At 50.8% G+C, this 18,914-nt stretch overlaps 1 protein-coding gene across 6 annotated transcripts; it reads right to left on the bottom strand.

Annotated features, from left to right (window-relative positions):
* Positions 1-137: 137 nt before the first annotated feature.
* Positions 138-18,799, bottom strand: HDAC6 (histone deacetylase 6). Of its 6 annotated transcripts, none has more exons than XM_037062430.1 (29): positions 18,703-18,799; positions 17,926-18,048; positions 17,715-17,840; positions 17,490-17,578; positions 15,353-15,437; positions 15,216-15,256; positions 14,391-14,487; positions 14,149-14,246; positions 13,078-13,182; positions 12,886-12,954; positions 8,454-8,580; positions 8,270-8,335; positions 8,118-8,177; positions 7,950-8,039; positions 7,514-7,620; positions 7,357-7,424; positions 6,955-7,120; positions 6,739-6,867; positions 6,413-6,581; positions 5,979-6,112; positions 5,416-5,484; positions 5,111-5,303; positions 3,533-3,682; positions 2,010-2,184; positions 1,444-1,898; positions 1,254-1,358; positions 977-1,123; positions 752-880; positions 138-547 (listed from the first exon to the last, which is right to left on the bottom strand). In XM_037062430.1, exons 2-29 carry the CDS (start codon positions 18,016-18,018, stop codon positions 479-481), a joined length of 3,411 nt encoding a protein of 1,136 aa, XP_036918325.1. In that variant the 5' UTR covers positions 18,019-18,048; positions 18,703-18,799; the 3' UTR covers positions 138-478. The 6 variants fall into 6 exon arrangements, with proteins under 6 accessions (XP_036918325.1, XP_036918322.1, XP_036918323.1 ...); XM_037062427.1 differs by lacking the exon at positions 18,703-18,799 and adding an exon at positions 18,505-18,596; XM_037062428.1 differs by lacking the exon at positions 18,703-18,799 and adding an exon at positions 18,413-18,504.
* Positions 18,800-18,914: the final 115 nt, after the last annotated feature.

Below are 18,914 nucleotides of genomic sequence, written 5' to 3'. Positions count from 1 at the left end.
AGTTGGATTTTGGGTACTGGCTGGGCATGGGGTTGACCTGAAAAGACCCATGCCCTCATTTCTTCTATACTCATCAGCCCTGCCAACCAGGAGTGTGGGATTCTCCACCTACTTAAGATTAAAAGGCTTTCTCCAGCTTTTGTAACAGTTTGTACTTTATTACATATGCATTATTACATATGCAACCCCACCACACCTGCCAGTTGGTTCCTCCTCCCTCCAAAGTGTCATCTTGAGTCCCCCCTTGGGGCCAGAGGAGATGGATTCCCTGGAGCAAGCAGTGGGCAGGAGGAGAGCTACAATTCATCATCATTGTCCTCTGACAGGTATTTAAACTTAAATCAGCACCCTTGGGGAGTTATAAAGAGTTTTCAGGAGGGATGGAGTGAAGCTGCCCCTCATCCAAGGAACAGGTTGGAATGAACTAAGGCTGGTCTATCTTGGGCCTTAGAAGGGGAAGAGGAGCACGTTCTAGGAGTTAGTGTGAGTGGGGCATGTCTTCCCCAAACTTGTTCTGGTGGGCGATGTTCTTCACATCTAGGAGAGCCTGAGGAGGAGGAAAGACAAGGTAGGTAAGAGAGTGAAGACGTCCTTTACTTCGGCCAGGAGCCTGCCCCCACTCCAGCCTTCTACCACCCTGTCTCTTGGACTACCCCTCATGCAGTAGGGCCTTCATTCTCCCCTTATCTAGTTACAGAAGGTTTGGGGGGGGGTCATTGTGTACACATTAGAAGGTCTGTCCAGCACCTACCTGATGGTGAACATAGGCCTGACATCCGTAACACCAGGTAGACAGGTCAACGTAGCTGAGGACCAGTGGGTGTCCCGAGCTTTCATGGTGCTGGAGCATATGGGCATTGACGTAACGGCTGCAGTAGACCTGAGGTCAGGGAGGTAATGTTGGGCTGGGATCAGCACCCACCTGTGGTTTTTTCCTGGGCCAACCCCAGCCCCATCGCCTTCCTCTGTTGCATACCTCGTAGCAAGACAGACATGCCCAGTTCTCCTGGAGCGCTCCACACTCCTGACAAGGTTGGGTCACATCCAGGCCTCCTTCAGGTATGGGGCACACTGCCGCCAAATGGGGACACCAGGGCAGGGGTGTCACAGCATAAAACGTAGCCTGTGTGGGTGAAACTGAGTAAGCTAGGGATTTACCTCTCCATTATATGTTCGTGAATTAGATGCTCCTACTTGGAGGCACAAATGGGCAAAAGAAGGATACCACAGTCCCATCCACTCCCTGAGCTTACCTGGTCAGTGCCCCCAAAGGCCTGCATTGAGTCATCTATGTCCTGACCTCCAGCTGTCTCTCCCAGCAGCCTCTCCTCTTCTGCAATCTGAGACTCTGGGGCCTCCTAGACACACAGGGCAAGAGAAGTATCTGAGAGTCCTGATTCTTGTCCCTTCTTCCCTCTATCTGGGTGTGGTGATGGGCCTTACCTGAGTCTTGCTGCCTAGTTCCAAGGTCCTGAGATTCCCAACCAGTGGACTGTGGGATATCTGGGATATGGCTCCTCGCGCAGGTGAGGTTGGAGGAGTCTGGTTGTTAGCACGTGAGGCTTGAGTGGTTTGAATAAGCTCAGCTCCCCCCACAGGCTTCTCTGAGGTAGTCTGGTCCAGTGTGGCTGCCTCTGAGGTGGTCTGGTCAAGCGTGGCTCCCCCTGTGGCTGCCTCTTGAGACTGGTCCTTAGTGAGCTGTGCCACAGCTGTCTCTGAGTTAGTCTGGGCTGGAGTGGACTCTTGCACAGAGGGTGCTGGGGTAGCCTTCCCCATGCCTGCATCCAGATTGGACCCTTCTAGTGTGGTCAGCCTCTCCGTTGATCCAGGATTGGCTGGTTGGATTGCCTCCTCAGTGACTGACGTAGAACTGAAGGGTCCTTCCTTGTCTTCGACCTCTGGAACCATGGGACGGAGATCCTTGGGTATAGGTGCCACGCGCACTCCCGACTCTAATCCCTGCCCTTCCCTGAGCCTCCCATTGTCCCCAATTCCCCATAACCACTCACTTGTGGCCCGCAAGCTGCGCCAGTATCTGCGATGGACTTGGATGGTCTCAGTGATAGAGGCCAGGGCCCCTGATAGTGGGGGCCGTGACAGGGTCAGCAGGGGTGGCGGGTCCCCAAGGAGGGTGCGAGTACAGGCAGCCATGGAGTCCGAGACGGATGTCAGGTTATAGCCACCCTTTTTAAGGAAAAAGAGTGAAAAGTATGATGGAATATCCTCAGGGAATTTGGAAGGCAAGATGTCCTACTTCCCAGTCTTGCCTCAGGGCCCTACAAGTCTGGAGGGTGGCAACTGGGGACAAGTGAACGGAATCCACATCAGTCAGTCCCACTGGTTATTGAGGGGGATAAACCGTGATGTACAGTGAAAGATAATAATAACCACAATAATGATACTGATAGCAACGTTAGTAATAGCTGCTGCTCATTAAGTGCTTGCTGTATGCCAGGCCGTATTCTAAGGACCTTACGTATATTAAATCAAGCCTCAAACCACATGTCCTTAATCTGCACAGGAACCTGTCTTCACAGTACGGGAACCCCTGGCTGCACCTGCAGGGAAGCCCCAGACCCAACTAGTAGAGGAGCAAAGATCGTTCTCTCCACAGGAACCCCTGTCCTGACCCGGTACAAGAACCCCTTTTTCTCACACTCTATAGGTAACCCAGTCTCTGCTCTCTTTACAAATAAATACACTGAGGCTCAGAGTGCTTAGATGATTTGTCTAGGTCAGAATGGTTGGCAAAAGGCAGCGCCGGGCTTGGAACCTGGGCTATCTGATGAGAGTCCATGTTCTTAACCACTACCCCACCCTGCCACACGCGCTCAGTCTGGGCACACTGTGAGACCTTCTACTAGCCCATGAACCTCTCTGCGACTTACGGCCCTCATTTGTAAAGTAGTGAGAACAAGCCCAGGAGACTGCTGACAGGATTAAAGTAGAGTACAAACAGTGCACAATAATAAGAAGCTACAGCACTTCCACGGCATCAGGCACTCTTCCACGATCGAGGAAACTGAGGCCCAGCAGGCAGGGACACTGAGTAATTTATAAAAGGTCACTGAATTTACTCATCTCGGGAGCTTGACAGAGGCAGTTCAAGTAGTGGTAAAAAGCATAGGCTCTGGAGTCAGGCTGCTTGGATTCAAGCCCTGACTCTGCCATTATTAAATGTGTGGCCTCTGGCTCGTCTCTGTATTCCCCTGGGACTCAGTTTCCCTGATTTAGAGAGAGGAAAGTGATGAGGTTAGCAGACCCCACCTCAGAAGGCTGCTTTGTCAATGAATTAATAATACATATAAAGTGTCAGAAGAATGTCCTGCACATAGTGAGTGCTCAATGCAAGTTGTTGATGCTGGTGTTGCTATCAATGCCCAATACATGCCAATAATTCCACGTGGGGGGGGGCACTCAAAGGAGATTTTAGGAAGTTTCCCCCAGTGTTGTAGCCAGTCAGCAGAAAGGGCAGGACTCCCAAGTCTTCCAAACCACCCCTCACCATGGAAAGGGGGACTGAGAAAGTTACCTCTAGGATTAGGATAATGCGGCCACCGGCAAGGCCCATCAGCAAGTGGGTGAGGTGGGCATAGCCCTCGGGTGACAGCTGGCAGCCCCCCAGCGGGTCTCTCCATGCGGCATCAAAGCCAGCTGAGACCAGCACCAGTTCTGGGTTAAACTGAGGCAGGGAGAGAAGAAAGGCATGGGCATGAGGCTGGGCGCTTGGGTAGACAGTAGGTGAGGCAGACCCAGAGACATGAGACCCAAGTTGGAGAGATGGAGACACGGGACTCGGAGGCTGGGAGACACGGGACCAGAGCCCTGAAACTAGGAAGGGGAGGGTGTGGAGACACAAGACAGAGAGACACAGAGAAGGATAGACAGCCGTGGACATATCAGACACAGACTTAGAAACATGCAACACTAGGAAAGGGTAGATGGGGACATGAGGCACAGTCCTGAGGTGTGGAGACTCGGCCATCAAGAAATGGTGACATGAGACACAGACAGAGATATGTTCTCACACACATGCCCAAGGGTGAGACCAAGAGGTACATGCTCCCCTCCTGGGTCCAACATGCGACATGTACAAAAGACCCAAAGTTTTATACACATGGTGCGAAAGAGAGGTGCAGGCATACTTCCATTACAGAAAATGACAATTCAAGTGCCACACACAGAAGGTGGTCACATACAGCCACATATACTCACATACAATCAGACAGCCTCATATAGACTGAACCACACCTCGTAATAGTCATGCACAGTTTCTCATGGAGGGGACAGTAATCCAGTCACCCCTGCACAGACACAATCATACATGTGCCATCACTATCCAGTCACAACGGTCTAAAACAACTGTTACGTCCACAGGTAGCCACTTACACACACAGTCACACACATGATTTCACAGTTACACGCACGTAAGGTAGTCACAGCCACTACGCATCATCAGACACACGTGCCATCTCAACTTGCATGGCTGCACGGAGGTCAGAGATGGCACTCTGATCTGCCTTCTGACTTAGTCACACACATGCAACCTGCCGCAGACACACACAGTTTACACAGGGAGAAAGTGGTTACCTATACCCTTCCTTCAGAGTCAGACAAATATCTACAGGCCACCTCCAGTCAGAGAGATACACCAGACAGCCCCAACAGAGAGACAGAAAGATGACTGTCACGAACAGCCTCCCACACGCAGAAAGACACACTGTCTGTCAGAGGAAGCACACCCATCACAGAGAAGTAGTAGTAGAAAGAGCCACCCGTGCAGAGTCTCACACACATACTCAAGCCCCTCCCCACCTTGCACATAGTTCCGCTGAGACGGCAGGCATACGGGGCCACCATCACACACAGACAGACACTGGTGATAGTGTACACACAGGACACACACAGCCAGGAATACAAAGACTACCCTCGTACACCCAGAAGTCTCTCACAGTTGCACACAGAGATGGCAGTCACGTATGCAAAGACCATCACAGAGTCACTCCCCCACCCACTGCCACTAGCCTCACAGGATCAGTCACCCAGAAGTCAGACACATGCGTCTTCACTGCTACCCACACAGCTGTGTCATATGCATCCTGAAGCATACCTCATAGGCAATGGGGAGTACCAGACGATGCCAAGCAGCCAGGTACTCGGCGTCACCCACACGCGGCCCATTCCACGCCACATTGACGGTAAAGCCTGTGCCCGCAGACCGGCCCACCTGGTTGCTGGCGCCCTCAATCCCCATGGGAAAGAAGGTGCCATGATCATAGCGGTGCAGGGAAATGTAGAGCACACTGCCAGAGACGGGGTGGGGAGGGGGGCCATGCCTGGTTAGTAGCCTGGCACTCCTGAAGCATGGCCCGCCCATCTCCCTGGCCACACTCCATCCCTGCCCCAGCCCCTCACCTGGGGTCCTCCTCGAATATGTGCTGAGTTCCATTACCATGATGCACGTCCCAGTCCACAATCAGGATCCTGGGGAGGGACAGCTTCTCAGTTACCCAGGACACTGGCCCCTGGGGAGAAGGGGGGGCCAGACCCCTTGGGCCTGTCTGCAGGGGCATGTATTATGGGTGGCCACATCCTGGGTCCCTAGGGATAGGGTTGGGTGGCAAACTTTCGGGTCCTATGAAAGTAAGGGTGACAACTGACCCTGGGTCCTGAACAAGCACTCTGTCAGGGCTAGCCCAAGGCCCTGTGAGGGAAGCACTGGGGGCTTGGACCCAGGGTTCTATCAGGATAGTTATCAGGGGTCAAAATGCTGGGGGAGGGAGGACCCTGGAGCCTCTTTCGTAAGCACCTGGGAACCAGTTTTGGGGGTCCTCTCCAAGTAAGCACTGAGAAGCTAGACCCTCAGTCCTTTTTTGGAAAGTGCTGGGCATCTGGGTGTTTCTGGGTAAGTCCTGGGGGGGCTGCACCATGAGGCCTGCCGAGTAAGCATGGAGCTGGGGGGCACAGGGAGCCCTTACCGCAGTGCATGCCCACTGATGGCCTGGGCATGGCGAGCAGCCACAGCCACAGAGTTGAAAAAGCAGAAACCACAAGCAGCATCGTGCTCTGCATGGTGGCCGGGAGGACGCACCACAGCAACGCCATTCAAAACCTGGGGGATGAGGGGATGAATAAGGGGCCTAGATCGAACCACTGTGCTCACTGCTTTCCTTCTTGTCCCCTAGCCTTTCCTGCTCTCCCTTACCCACCCTTCCACTACCAGCTGCTAGGGGAGCCCAGCCCTGCAGTCCCATCCCCATGGCTGTGCTTCCCAGTGAGCAAGGCCTCTGGTGAGCAGGGGTCTCCTCCCCGACCCTGTTTCCTCGGGCCCTGCCCAATTTCCTCAGAGCAGCCTCTCTGTATCTCCCAGGACTGCCTCTCTGAGCCAGAACCCCACCCAAAATAGCCATACCTCTCCCGCCAGCACAGCCTCCACAAGACAGCATGAGGCACCAGTGGCCAGCTGTGCACAGGCGAAGGTGCTGGGACAGATGTAGATGGACTCAAAGCTGGCGCTCTCTCGGTGCAGCTCCCGGGTTTTCATTTTCTCTGTGGCCCGTAGACGACCCACATACTCAGCACTGGAGGCACAGAGCGGGCACCAAGAAGAGTCAGGTGGTTCTGTCCCATCCACGGTCCCTCCCATGACCCCTCGAAGCTCTGTGTACCCAAGCTGCAGCCTCCAGGTGGCATGTGTGCACTGAGGCCCCATGCCACCCCCAGGCACGAGGGTCTGACCTGTGGCAGGTGAGCAGCTCTGCGTCCGTGGCAGGGCGTGCAGGCAGGATGAGACAGCGCCCGGCAAGGCCCAGCTCCTCCAGACGGCACATGATCCGGGAGATACGCTGGGGTATCTCGGGGTGTTGGCTGGGAGGTGGGGGACAGAGGCAGGGCTTAGTGCTTGAGGACAGGGAAGAACCCCTGCCCACTTAGCCCAGCTCTCCAAACACATACTTGTCCCACAAGTTATAGTGATCCATCATCCGCTGGTCATAGACCAGCCCTGTGCGAGCCTGCAACACCGGCCACATCAGGATTGGGAGAGCTTGGGGTGGCCATGGTCCTTCCTCTTCTTCCTCCACATTGTACCCCTCCACATGGACCCCCTCCAGGGTGTCATCTGTAAGGGGAAACCACATTCACCCTACTGTCCCCCACTTGGAGCACTGTGATACTCCAGAAACTTGGTTTACCCAAACAAAAAGAGGTAGGAGGTCTGAAACCAGGGCACAATGAAAGAGGGTCTTCCATCCCCCAGAAAGGCAGCCCAGGAAAATCAGAGTGGGTTCTAGAAGAGTCTCCCCCCATGGTTCATGCCATGCCTCACCTCCCACTAGCCTACTCCTTGCCTCCTACCTGATCTCATAAGTGTCTCCCAGAAGGGCTCCAGGGCTTCCAGAGTACAGGACAATGATGACAGGGCACTGGGTGACAGGGGAGGGGGAAACATGACCAAATGGCCCCCAGGTGGGCAGTGAGGGTCCCACTTTTCCCCTACACCACCTGGGCTCACCTTGCGCAGGGGGCACCAGGGGACTCCAGCATGGGGCAAGGGTCACCCAGAAGGGTGTGGAGTGAGGCGCTGACGCCCTCAGCCAGGGAGCGGAGGTTGTAGCCACCCTGAGAGAGTAGGGATAGGGGTTTAGGAAAGAACCAGATGTTACCAGGAAGAGTAGAGTAATATTAGCACTGGGGTTCTGACTGAATGTCAGGCAACAAGGAATTCAGAGGGTGACTTCATTTCGCTCACGAAACAGTGCTGTGACATTACTACTAGTACCGTGCCTGATTTACATAAAAGAGCAGAGGTCCAAGGAAGTTCAGTGATTTAGGTGAGGCTGTCCAGTTAGGAAGTGGAAACACTGGGGCAGGAATTCCTGCTGGACTTGGAAGCCTTGTTCTCATGCCCTCTAAGATTCACGGGCTCAGAGATGAAGGGAATTACTCACCTCCAGAGACAAGATCAGCCTGCCTCCTGCCAGACCCATGAGCAGGTGGGTTAGCTGGGCAAACCCTGCTGGAGTGGTAGCCATCTCGCCCTGGGGGGGACATGGAGGGTCAGCCTGCCTCCACTTACCCCCTTCTGCCTACCTGCCATCCCAGAGAGCCTGCCTTACCTTGGGGTCTCCTTGGAGGGCATCAAATCCAGCGGCCACCAGGACCAGCTGGGGCTGGAACTGAGAGAAGAAAGGACTACATGAGGCCACCTGTCCTCACGGCCCACTCCTCACTGTCACCCCTGCCCCAACATATCCCAGACCCCCAGGACCTCAAGGGAGACAGGCAGCAGGACTCGCAGGAAAGCGGCAATGTAGTCGGCATCTCGCATCCCCACCTGCGGACAGATGCCCACGATGGTGAGATGGGGACATGCTGCCCTCTGCCTCAGGGCATGGGCACTGAAGGGCACGGGTGAGCTGCACTCTTGGGACAAATGGTGGGCGGACACTGACCTGGTTCCAAGGCACATTGATGGTATATCCCTGGCCCTGGCCAAAACCTATGGTGGACCAGTTAGAGGCCTTCAGGTGGGGCCAGAACCGACCCTGCTCATAGCGATGGATGGAAAAATAGAGCACACTGAGGGCAGAGAAAACAAGAGATCGGGGCGCTGGGGGGCTGTTAAGGAGTCAATCCCGCAGATACCGCCAGCCCATGGTTACCAGTTTTCCTCAACCATTCATTCATTCTCATTATATCTTGAATTCACACATTTATTCATTCTTACATTTTATGTACCCATTACTTCACACATTCATTTATTTCATCTCTTACTGGGAACTCCTCCCTCAGCAAATGTTGCTGCCCACTCCGTGCCCACCCAGTCTAGCTCGGAGACCCTGAGAGCTAGTGGGTGTCTCTCAGTCCCCAAGGACCCCCGCCTCCGGGGGGACTCTAGATCATGCCCACCCACCCACGCCACCTGCCCCTGTGACCAAGGTGGTAACAGCAGGCCAAACCCTGTGACTCTGGGAGGCCCATAGGGCACATGGGGCTTTAAGTGGATGGGAGCCAGCTAAGGTTTCCAAGAGCAGTGGGCCAGGCTAGGGAGCTTAGTGTTTCTTCTGAAGAAAGTGGGAGACTCAGATATTAGGTTAGGAGTTGGTTCTGTGTGCAGAACTGGAGCAGGGGTGGTAGCTGGGGCTGCAGGAAGCCAATGAGGGGACAATTCCTTCTTTCCAATACCTCCTAGGCGACCTCTACTACTTCTTTTACTGTATAGGTTATGTGGTGAGAAAAAGAGCACTCAGAGCAGTGAGGGGGACTGACAGACAGGACAGATGTTGAAAAGACACAGTGGTCCAGAGAGCCCAGCAGTGGGGCATGGGAGGGCTTAATGCTGGTTGCGGCAATCCAAATGAATAATCTCTCATTTATCCATCCGTCATTCCCTGCCTTATTCCAGGAAGGATTTAAGGCAGATTTTTCTTCTTCTTTTTTAGGGAAATGCAAGAAATAGTGGTAAGCAATGAATCTAGACAAATTTGATAGTCCTGTTTTAATAAATGTTAATAACGTGGTTATAAAATTTAATAAAATTGGTATAAGAAGAGTGTTGAAATTGAAGAAAAATCTCTTGTAATTGGGGAATGAAACTCATATGAAAGCTCTAGTATTGAGTAGGTGGGGGATGACTTTTTAAAACTCTGACATATAAAAACCAGTTCTAAACTTAAGGAAGAAAACTATACCATAGAATATAAAGATTATTATCATGAAGAAGAAAGAACTAAAGAAAAGATTTGAAGAAAGCCAACCCCACAAGAGACCCACCAGAATCAACAGAACTAACACCCAGGAAACTAAACTTATAAAGCAAACAAAAGGTTTTAAAATTAAGGTCAACTGATTTCCAGTGAAGGAATGGTAGACTGATAGCATAGGTTTACCTCCTCCCTTTCCTATAATCCTAGTCAGAAGACATTAAAACACAGAGGGCAAACACAAGGCCTGTGGGCTGAATCTGGCCCTCCACCTCATTTTATCCAGCCCGGCCCCTTGCCCTTTGCCCCTAGTTAAGGAGTAGTTACATTTATACAGTCCTAAAATTACATTGGGCCCTTTGAAGGCAACTTCCAGGCTGACATGGCCCCTGGTGAAAATGAATTTGACATCATTGCGTTAAAGGAATGTTAAACAAGTATCCACCCAGAAAGACAGAACAGGGGTGGGGGAAGGATTCAGACAATAAGAAAGTTCAGCAAGTCCCTGAAAAGTACTCGGAGGCTCCAGGGGCAGAAGGGGATGACCTGGGGTTGCCCTTCTGGAGATACCAAGCACAGTTCCAGGTCACTGCATACAGAATCAGTCCTGAATAACCAACTCACCCAATGACCAATTCACTAAACTTACTTGTTTCTTTTAACTACTGAGCTTTAATTGTCCTGTTTTCCTTGCCTTCACAATAATCTTTTAAGGAGTGTCCAACTTGTCTCTACCCCAGCACTTTGCTGCTGGAGTTAAGCCACTGAGATGCAGGGAGACTCAAGGGCATGGATAAATTCTTTATCATTTTATACAAAATAGATTACACGGAAGAAATGAAAATTAGGCTGACACCAGACATCTGTCAGCATCACTGAATGCTAGAAAATAATAGAGCAATGTCTAGAGAACAGCCAACCTAGATTAGACGGTGAGCCGTTGGTTGGTGCTCAGGATCTACACAAAGAAGTGGATCCTCCGCAGTCTGTTTGACAGAAGGCTGGATCCACAACTACTTAGCAGTGTCCCTTCCTGAGAAGGATTAGCTCAATCATTTTCTGCTGGAAGGGTAAGCTGGTGGTGTCCTTTCTGGAGGAAAATTTGGCAGTAGGTCCCAAACTTTGAAGCATGCTGACCCTCTGACCCAGTAACCCATGCCTGGAAATTCATCCTAGAGATACCCTAGAAGTGTAAAATTATATATTTACCAGACTATTCAGTGTAGAACTGTCTGTAAAAGTAAAAACTGGGAAGCACCATAAATGTCCCGGAGTTTAATGACCAGAGGCACACCCGCACAATGGAACACTGTATAGCCCTTACAAAGGAGGAGGTATTTATTTAGTTATTTATTTTTATTATTTCCCCCCATTATCAGCTATCCCTCCTATACCCTCTTCCACCTCCACTCACCTCCTGCCCTGAAGAAGGTACTTTTTATTTTATTTTTCTAAAGATTTTATTTATTTGTCTTTAGAGGGGAAGGGAAGGAGAGAGGGAGAGAAATATCAATGTGCTGTTGTCTCTAGCATGCCCCCTACTGAGGACCTGGCCTGCAACCCAGGCATGTGCCCTGAGTGGGAATCAAACTGCGGTTGTTTGGTTCGCAGGCCTGCGCTCAATCCACTGAGCTACACCAGCCAGGGCAAGAAGGTACTTTTTAGAGGTACTAACACGAAGCAGTGCCTACCACATGCTGTTAAATGCAAAAAAGTTGCCAAGGATCATGTAGAGGATTATCCCCTTAGGCAGTGTATTAATAACGATAATGAATATTCACACATCTATAGGAAAAATTCTGTTAAGGATATAACCTAAACTATCAAAAGTTACTTTATTTTTTTAATCCTCCCCCGAGCATATATTCATTGATTTTAGAGAGGAAGGTGGGCAGAGAGGGGGAGGAGGGAGGGAGGGAGGAAGGGAGGGGGAAGAGAGAGAGAAAGAAGAGAAACATCTACTGGTTGCTTCTTGTAGGTGCGCCAACCAGGGATCGAACCCATGACCTAGGCATTTGCCCTGACCAAGAAATAAACCCTCAACCTTTTGGTGTATGGGAACAATGCTCCAACCACTGAGCCACAGAGCTCAACAGGTATTTTTTTATAGCTTTTTATTTGTTTATTTTAACTTTTAAAAAGATTTTATTTATTTATTTTTAGGCATAGGGGAAGGGAGGGAGAAAATGAAGGAGAGAGATATTGATGTGTGGCTGCCTCTCACACTTCCCCTACCAGGGACCTGGCTCACAACCCAGACATATGCCCTGACTGGGAACTGAACCTGTGACCCTTTGGTTCACATGCCAGCACTCAAATCCACTGAGCCACCCAGCCAGGCCTATTTATTTATTTTTAGACAGAGGGGAAGGGAGGGACAGAGAGAGGAAGAGAAACATTGATTGGTTGCCTCTCAAATGCCCCCAACCACCCCCAACCTGGAACCCAGCCCACAATCCAAGCATGTGCCCTGACCCAGAATCAAACCTGAGACCTTTAGGTTTGCATGGTGATGTCCAACCCACTGAGCCATACCAGTCAGGACTCAACAGTTATTTCTGAGGTAATGGGAATTACAGGAGATTCACAGCTACTGATATTTTTGTATTATTTAATTTTTTTAAAAGATTTTATTTATTTATATTTAGAGGGGAAGGGAAGGAGAGAAATATCAATGTATGGTTGCCTCTCGTGAGTCCCCTGCTGGGAACTGGCCTACAACCCAGGCATGTGCCCTGACTGGGAATCGAACCACGATCGTGTGGTTCGCAGGCCCGCGCTCAATCCACTGAGCTACGCCAGCCAGGGCATGTATTATTATTTAATTTTTAAATAAATAATTTGTAGTAATCATAATTAGAAAAAAATAAAGTAGTAATTTGAGGTTCACTCCAGCTGCAGGGTAAATTGGTGAACAAGATCTCCAAATATTTGTGGGCACAAATCTCATCTCTTCCCATTCTTCTCTGTGTGACTTTGTAACCTGTAAGCATCAGTTCCTCCATCTGTAAAATGGGGAACTCAACAGTTCCTGCCTTAGAGCGAAATTAAGAAAGCAGACTCAGAGAGAGCAGCACAGAACCCAGGCCCAGGGATGCCCAATGAATGTGAATGCCTTCCCTTCCCTCCTGGGCCCCTTCTAACTGGGCCTCTAGCATCCGGAGTGATACTTGGGGCATACCTGGGGTCCTGGTCAAAAGTGAACTGTGTTCCTTGACCATGGTGCACATCCCAATCCACAATAAGGACCCTGTGAGGGGAAGAAAAGGGGGCACTGTACAAGAGGATCCAGGTACATCTGGGGAAGTGCCCAGACCAGGCTGCACCAGCCTGTGCTACCCCCATCACACCTGCCCTGCTGCTTGCTGCTGACCTCTGAATGCGGTGCTTCACTTGAGCGTAGCGAGCAGCCACAGCCACATGGTTGAACATGCAATATCCATCCATAAGACTGTGCTGGGCGTGGTGTCCTGGAGGCCTGGGCAAGACAGGGAAAGCCACAGATTGGGGGTTCTTCCTCTGCAGATATGGACTCCCTTGCTCTCTAATCCTGGACCACCAACCCCACCAGTGCTGATGCCTGCCAATCTGTCAGGAGGTGAGTAACTGGGGCCCTTGGACTCTCACCCCCACTGCTTCTACTGCTCTCTCTTTGAAGGAAACTTGATGATGCTCCTTAAAATTATCAAAGTGTACATACACCCTCACACCCAGTCACTATGCACCTGGGGACTTAACCTACAGCCTATGTACCAAAAAGGGTAAAATAACATGTTTATAAATGGATGACAATATTTGCCTTTTTTTGAAACATTAAATGACTGGGGAGCGCCAAAATGCCCAACAGCAGGGAGTTGGTTAATTTACTGTACACGTGCACAATGGTGTTCTACATGGGTTTAAGCTCTACACTGTTGGAGAACAGCTTTCCAAGATGTTTAAGTGGAAAATGCATGGTATGGAAGGGAGCTTCCTGAATGCTGGAGTGCTCCCCTAAAATAGGGGAGAGAGGAGAAGGCTGTATCTTCTGCATTTCATCAGTTGTGGAATGCCAACAATGATGAGATGTACTGTGACTTTACATGCCAACAACAAAGCAGAAAATGCCGCCAACTGAATTTTGAGATGTCACTGTTTATAAGATGTATCTGAATTTCAAGATGTTACCAATGTGAAAAATATGCATTTTAGAATCAACAAAATATGGTTACGTACTCCATGAATAGGCGCAGACTATTTCTGGAGGACATGTGAGTTACTGGTTACAGGGACTACCTCCAGGAGAGGAAGCAGGGGTCTGGGGGGTGGGGCTGGTAGGGAGACTTTTTCTTGTACCCCCTTTTATCCCTTAAGCATGTACCTACACTACCCATTACCAATACATTTTACATTTGAGGGAAGAAAATTTTTTAAATACAGAAAACCAAATGTTAGCAGGTCCTACCTGATGATGGCCATGCCATTCTGGATCTCGGCCCCCAGGACCGCATCCACCAGCCTGAGGACAGAGCCTGAAGCCAGGCAGGCACAGGTGTATGAGTTCTGGAGAGACAGTGGGGAGCCAGAGAGGGAGTGAGGGAGAGAGCAGCCCTGTCCACTCAGCTGCTTCCCCCAGGTTGGGGTAGCTATGGGGTGGGCATCCCCAAGAATGCTATTACCCTCTGCCCTCACAGTTCTTATCCATACCGGATGCAAATAAACTGAGTCATAGGTATCTGCTAGGATGCGGAGTTCTCCCTCATTCATGTACTGGGTCGTCTCCATCAGATCAATGTATTCTAGGCTGGGGACACAGACAGAGGATGAGATTCAAGGGACTGCCTCCCTCCTTGGCCCTGAGCCAGGGCCCTGGCTCCTCCCCAGCTAAGCCTTCCAAGTACCACACTCCTGGACAAGTCAACCTGATCAATTGTCATTCTGGGAGAACACTGAAATATAGGCCACATTCCCTGCTTCTTCCCTCGCCCACCTCATTTCCACTAATATCCCATGCCTTCTCCTCTAGCCACACCAACTCCTATTGCCAGGCCTTTGGCCAGAAAGTTCCAGCTGTCTGTACCCCCCTTCCCTGAGCCCTCCTCTTCATCTGACTCACTTTTCTCTCTTAAAGTTCAGCTTAGATCCCCCCTCTGCCAAGCTACTTTACTTGGGCCACACTACACCAGGCTTCTCATTCTGGGTTCCTATAGCACCTTGGGGAACACCCTGATCACTCTGTCCACACATCCACCAGTTGCTAACATACCACCAGTTGCCACATTATAACAACAACAATAGCTCAGCAAGCTGGTGATATGTCAGGCACCATTATAAGCACCCAACATATATCAAGCCTTCCTGAGGACCATTTATTTACTAGTCCCCATTACAGGCGATGACACTGATTCAGTGAGGCTCAGCAATTTGCCAATGGCCACAGAGTCCATGGCATTCTATCCCAAAGCGTCCAGTCCACCCTGGTGGGCCCAGGGTAGCCTCCTCCCCATCCCTATAAGGTTACCAAGCCTTCACCTGTGAACCAACATCAGCTCCTCCTTTTCAGCAAATCGGGCCTGGGGAGACACAAGGAACAAAAGGCTAAGGAGCTGGCCATACCTGGGTTCTGTCAGCTTCTGCTCTCTACCCAAAGTGCCAGCTGGGGAACTCACCTGAAAGGACACACAGCGATCCATGAGGCCCTCCCGGATCAGCTGCTCCTTGATGGCATGGAGCCGTTCTGGGCCTTCAGGGAAGCTGGGTTGATAAAGAGCTATAGTTACATGCACACATAGATACATACAGGGACACAGGTGAGCAGCACATCTGGTCCTGCACATCTCCAGTCACCCTTGCACAGCTGCTCATGCCAGAAGCTTCAAAGTCACCCCTGATACCTATTAGTTCTGTTCTCACAATACATCCAAAGTCTGACCCTCTCCTTATTACCTCCACTGCTGTTACCATAAATCCACCACCCAGGCTACTGCAGTCACCTCCTCACTGGCCTTCCAACTTCTACCCTCATTCCTCCAACAGTCCTTTAGTCACACAGTGGCCAGACATTGGTTAAAATCCAAATCAGGCCCTGATTGGTATGGCTCAGTTGGTTGGGCATCATTCTACAAAGCGAAAGGTTGCTGGTTCAATTCTCAGTCAGGGCACATGCCTGGATTGTGGGTTTGGTCCCAGTTGGGGCACATGTGAGAGGCAATCAATTGATGTTTTTTCTCACTGTTTCTCCCTCCCTCCCCTGTCTCTGAAAATAAATAAATAAAATCTTTTTAAAAAATCCAAATCAGATCACATCCCACCTAAAACTCAAAACCTTCACATGGTTCTCATCTCATCAAACCAAGTACTTTTCAGCTAGCTCTCCTTCCTGCCTAGGACACTCTGCTCCCTGTACCTTCATGGCTCACTCCCTCACCTCCTTCAGATGCCTGCTCAAATATCAGCAAGGCCATCCCTGACCATCCTACTCAAAACTGAAGAGTCCCCTCCAGTGTTCTTTCTGCTAATCTCCATCCCTCCTCCGCTTCAGTGTTGCTCTGCAGCACTTGTTTGTAACACACTGTATCATTTGCGTTTTGTTTACTGTCTATTTTCCCCCTTGAAAATGTAATCTTCACGAAGACAAGGGTTTGTTTGTTTTGTCTGCTGCCGTGTCCCTGGCTCCTCAAGGGATGGCAGATCTGTATTCAGTAATGAAATATTTTGCCATTCTGAGTCTTCCATTGGGCTAGAGAAGATAGATTCTGAATTGGTAAAAACATAAGTATAATAACAAGCAAACAATAACCAGACTAGGAAGACCTCAAATATCAGGTGGGGGAGGGAGGGGAGTGGCCAGGTAGGGTCCTCTCTGAAAAAGTCTCCTTGAGGCGTGAATGTTAACTGAGAGAAGAGAAGGTGGAAACAAATCTATGGAAGAGGAATCAGCCAGGGCAAAGGCTGGACATAAGGGAGTATCAGGAATGTCGGAAGAACAGCAAAAGGACCAGTGTGGGTGAAGTGAAGTGAAGTGAAGTGAAGTGAATGAGGGGGAGGATTGGCTGATGAGGTCACCAAGGTGATATGGGGCAAGATCACGTGGAACTAAGAGTCTAAGATGAAGAATTTGAACTTTACCTTGAGGGCAGTGGTCTGCCCTTGAAAGATTTTAAGAAAGAGAACACTGTCTTGAACATGGTTTTAGGCTGCTGTATAGACAACAGATAGCAGGGTAAGAGTGAATACAAGAGACAAGGGAAGGAGCCTCTGCAAGTATAAGTGAGTAATGACAGTGGTGGCAGTGAAGGCCAGAATAGGTCAGATACTGAATACATTTAAAATAGAGCCAAAAGAATTTGCTGATGGATTATAATATGTGTGAGCAAATGGGAGGTTTAATTCTTCTGTTTCAGCACAAATGTCCCTTCTTCAAGGGCACCTTCTGGGAACACTGGATGCTGGTCCAGGGTCCTCTATTAAACACTCTCAAAGCCACTGGTCTTAAGTCCTCCTACGTTAAACACTTCACACTGCTGTTGGCTGTTCAATGATCTGCTCTCCTACTCACCTATCAGCTCCTTGAGAAGGAACCCTGTCTTGTCCAACACATTTGTATCACCAACTCCCATCACACAGTAGGTACTCAATAAACATTTTCTGGCTAAATGATAAGAACCCTTTCAAGCCTGAGCCCCACCTTCCTAAGTTTTCTGCTTCCTGTGTCTAGGCTAGTGCAAGAAAGGATTTGTTCTTCCTAATGGCTCTAAGTGTGCATATTTGTGTGGTTCAGAGACAGCTTGGCGGAGTCAGACTCACCTGTCATCCCAGAGGCAGTGGAATTCATTTAGCTGCTCATCAAACACCAAGCCAGTACCAGGCAGTGTCTTGGCCTCAAGGTTCAGATCCTGCAGGGGAAAAAAAACGGGAGACACTGATGGATTTAGGGCCTGAGTCAAAGGTTACATTCCATGCTGTCCAGGATGGAGAACCTCAGGGTTTTCATTGTCACAGGAGGCTAAAGCGTGGCCAGGCCTCTCTCACCAGCCCTTGAAGCCCCACAACTAGATCTTGCTCTGCTGGTTGGCTGAGTTTCTTCATTCTGCCTTTCTTCTTTACCTCCGCTAGTTTGGGGCTGGAGCGGAGTCCAGCACCCTTAACACCTGGCTTCTGCCAAATAGAGAGAAAGGTCAGAGTCCACTGCACGGCCCATTGCTCCCCCCCCCCCCAAATCAGAACAGGTCTGGGGCCTCACCGAGACGATGCTGGAGTCACGGGGGGGCGAGTTGAGGTTGTGCCTACTTCTTCGCTGCCTGGTTGTGGTGGAGTCCTGGCCGGTGGAGGTCATGGTCGGGGAGACTTCACCCCTGACGCGGTTCTGGGGGGTGTGGTGGAGGTGACTGAAGGGGCTAGGGTGCCCTAAGGATCCCACATCCCAGCCTCTTTCCAGGCCCCGCCCCTTATGCTGTCCTACGATCCACCGTCTTCTAAAGCCCGTCTCTCTCAAGGCCCTCTCCCTCCACTGGAATGTCCATTCCACCTGGCCCCTCCCATTCCACTAGACTCCTTTCAAAGAGCAATTAACCCCCAGACATTTTAAGGCCCGATCTTTCCAGCAAATCACCGCCCCTTCCGTTCTACCAAGACTCATTCCTAGATCCTTTCATTCCTCTCAGCCTCGCCCAGAACCCATCTCTTCACAGACTTGCCCTTTCCACCCAATCTCTCAGATATTTACCCACCCTTTCACTCAGCCAGCCCCAGCCCCTGGCCCAGGCCTGACTCCACCCTTAACGATCCACTTAACTCCACCCCTTATCCGCCGGACCGGCACCTTCCACTAGGCCAGATTCCACCCCTAACGTTTCAACAAGCACCGCTCCTCAGGGGACGTCCCCTTTCCTTCCGCCAAACCCCACCCCCTGCCCAAACCCTACCCCTGACGCTCCCCTAGCCCCTTCAGTTTCTAACCACCTCCCGCCAGCCCCCGCCCCCTCAGTCGACGCCAACCAATCCCTTCAGCACCACTCACTGGGCGCAGTGCAGACTTTTCCTCAAACTCCGCCCAGGGCTAGTACCGCTCAATTTCCAACGACCTGTGGGGCTGCCTGTGACGAGACCCGATTTTCCATTGGGCCAGTTCTCTCAACGAACCGCCCAGATCCCGCCCACACCGGGAATCTCGCTGCACCGTCGCGCGCCTCTGGTGAGCCAACGTTCGGTGTGTACGTCATTACGTGTGCG

This window comes from Sturnira hondurensis, unplaced genomic scaffold, assembly GCF_014824575.4.
Source record: "Sturnira hondurensis isolate 20B ecotype Veracruz unplaced genomic scaffold, ASM1482457v3 Scaffold0013994, whole genome shotgun sequence".
Lineage (NCBI taxonomy): Eukaryota > Metazoa > Chordata > Mammalia > Chiroptera > Phyllostomidae > Sturnira > Sturnira hondurensis.
Note: the sequence above shows the minus strand (reverse complement) of the source record. Positions and strands in the feature narration are given on the sequence as shown.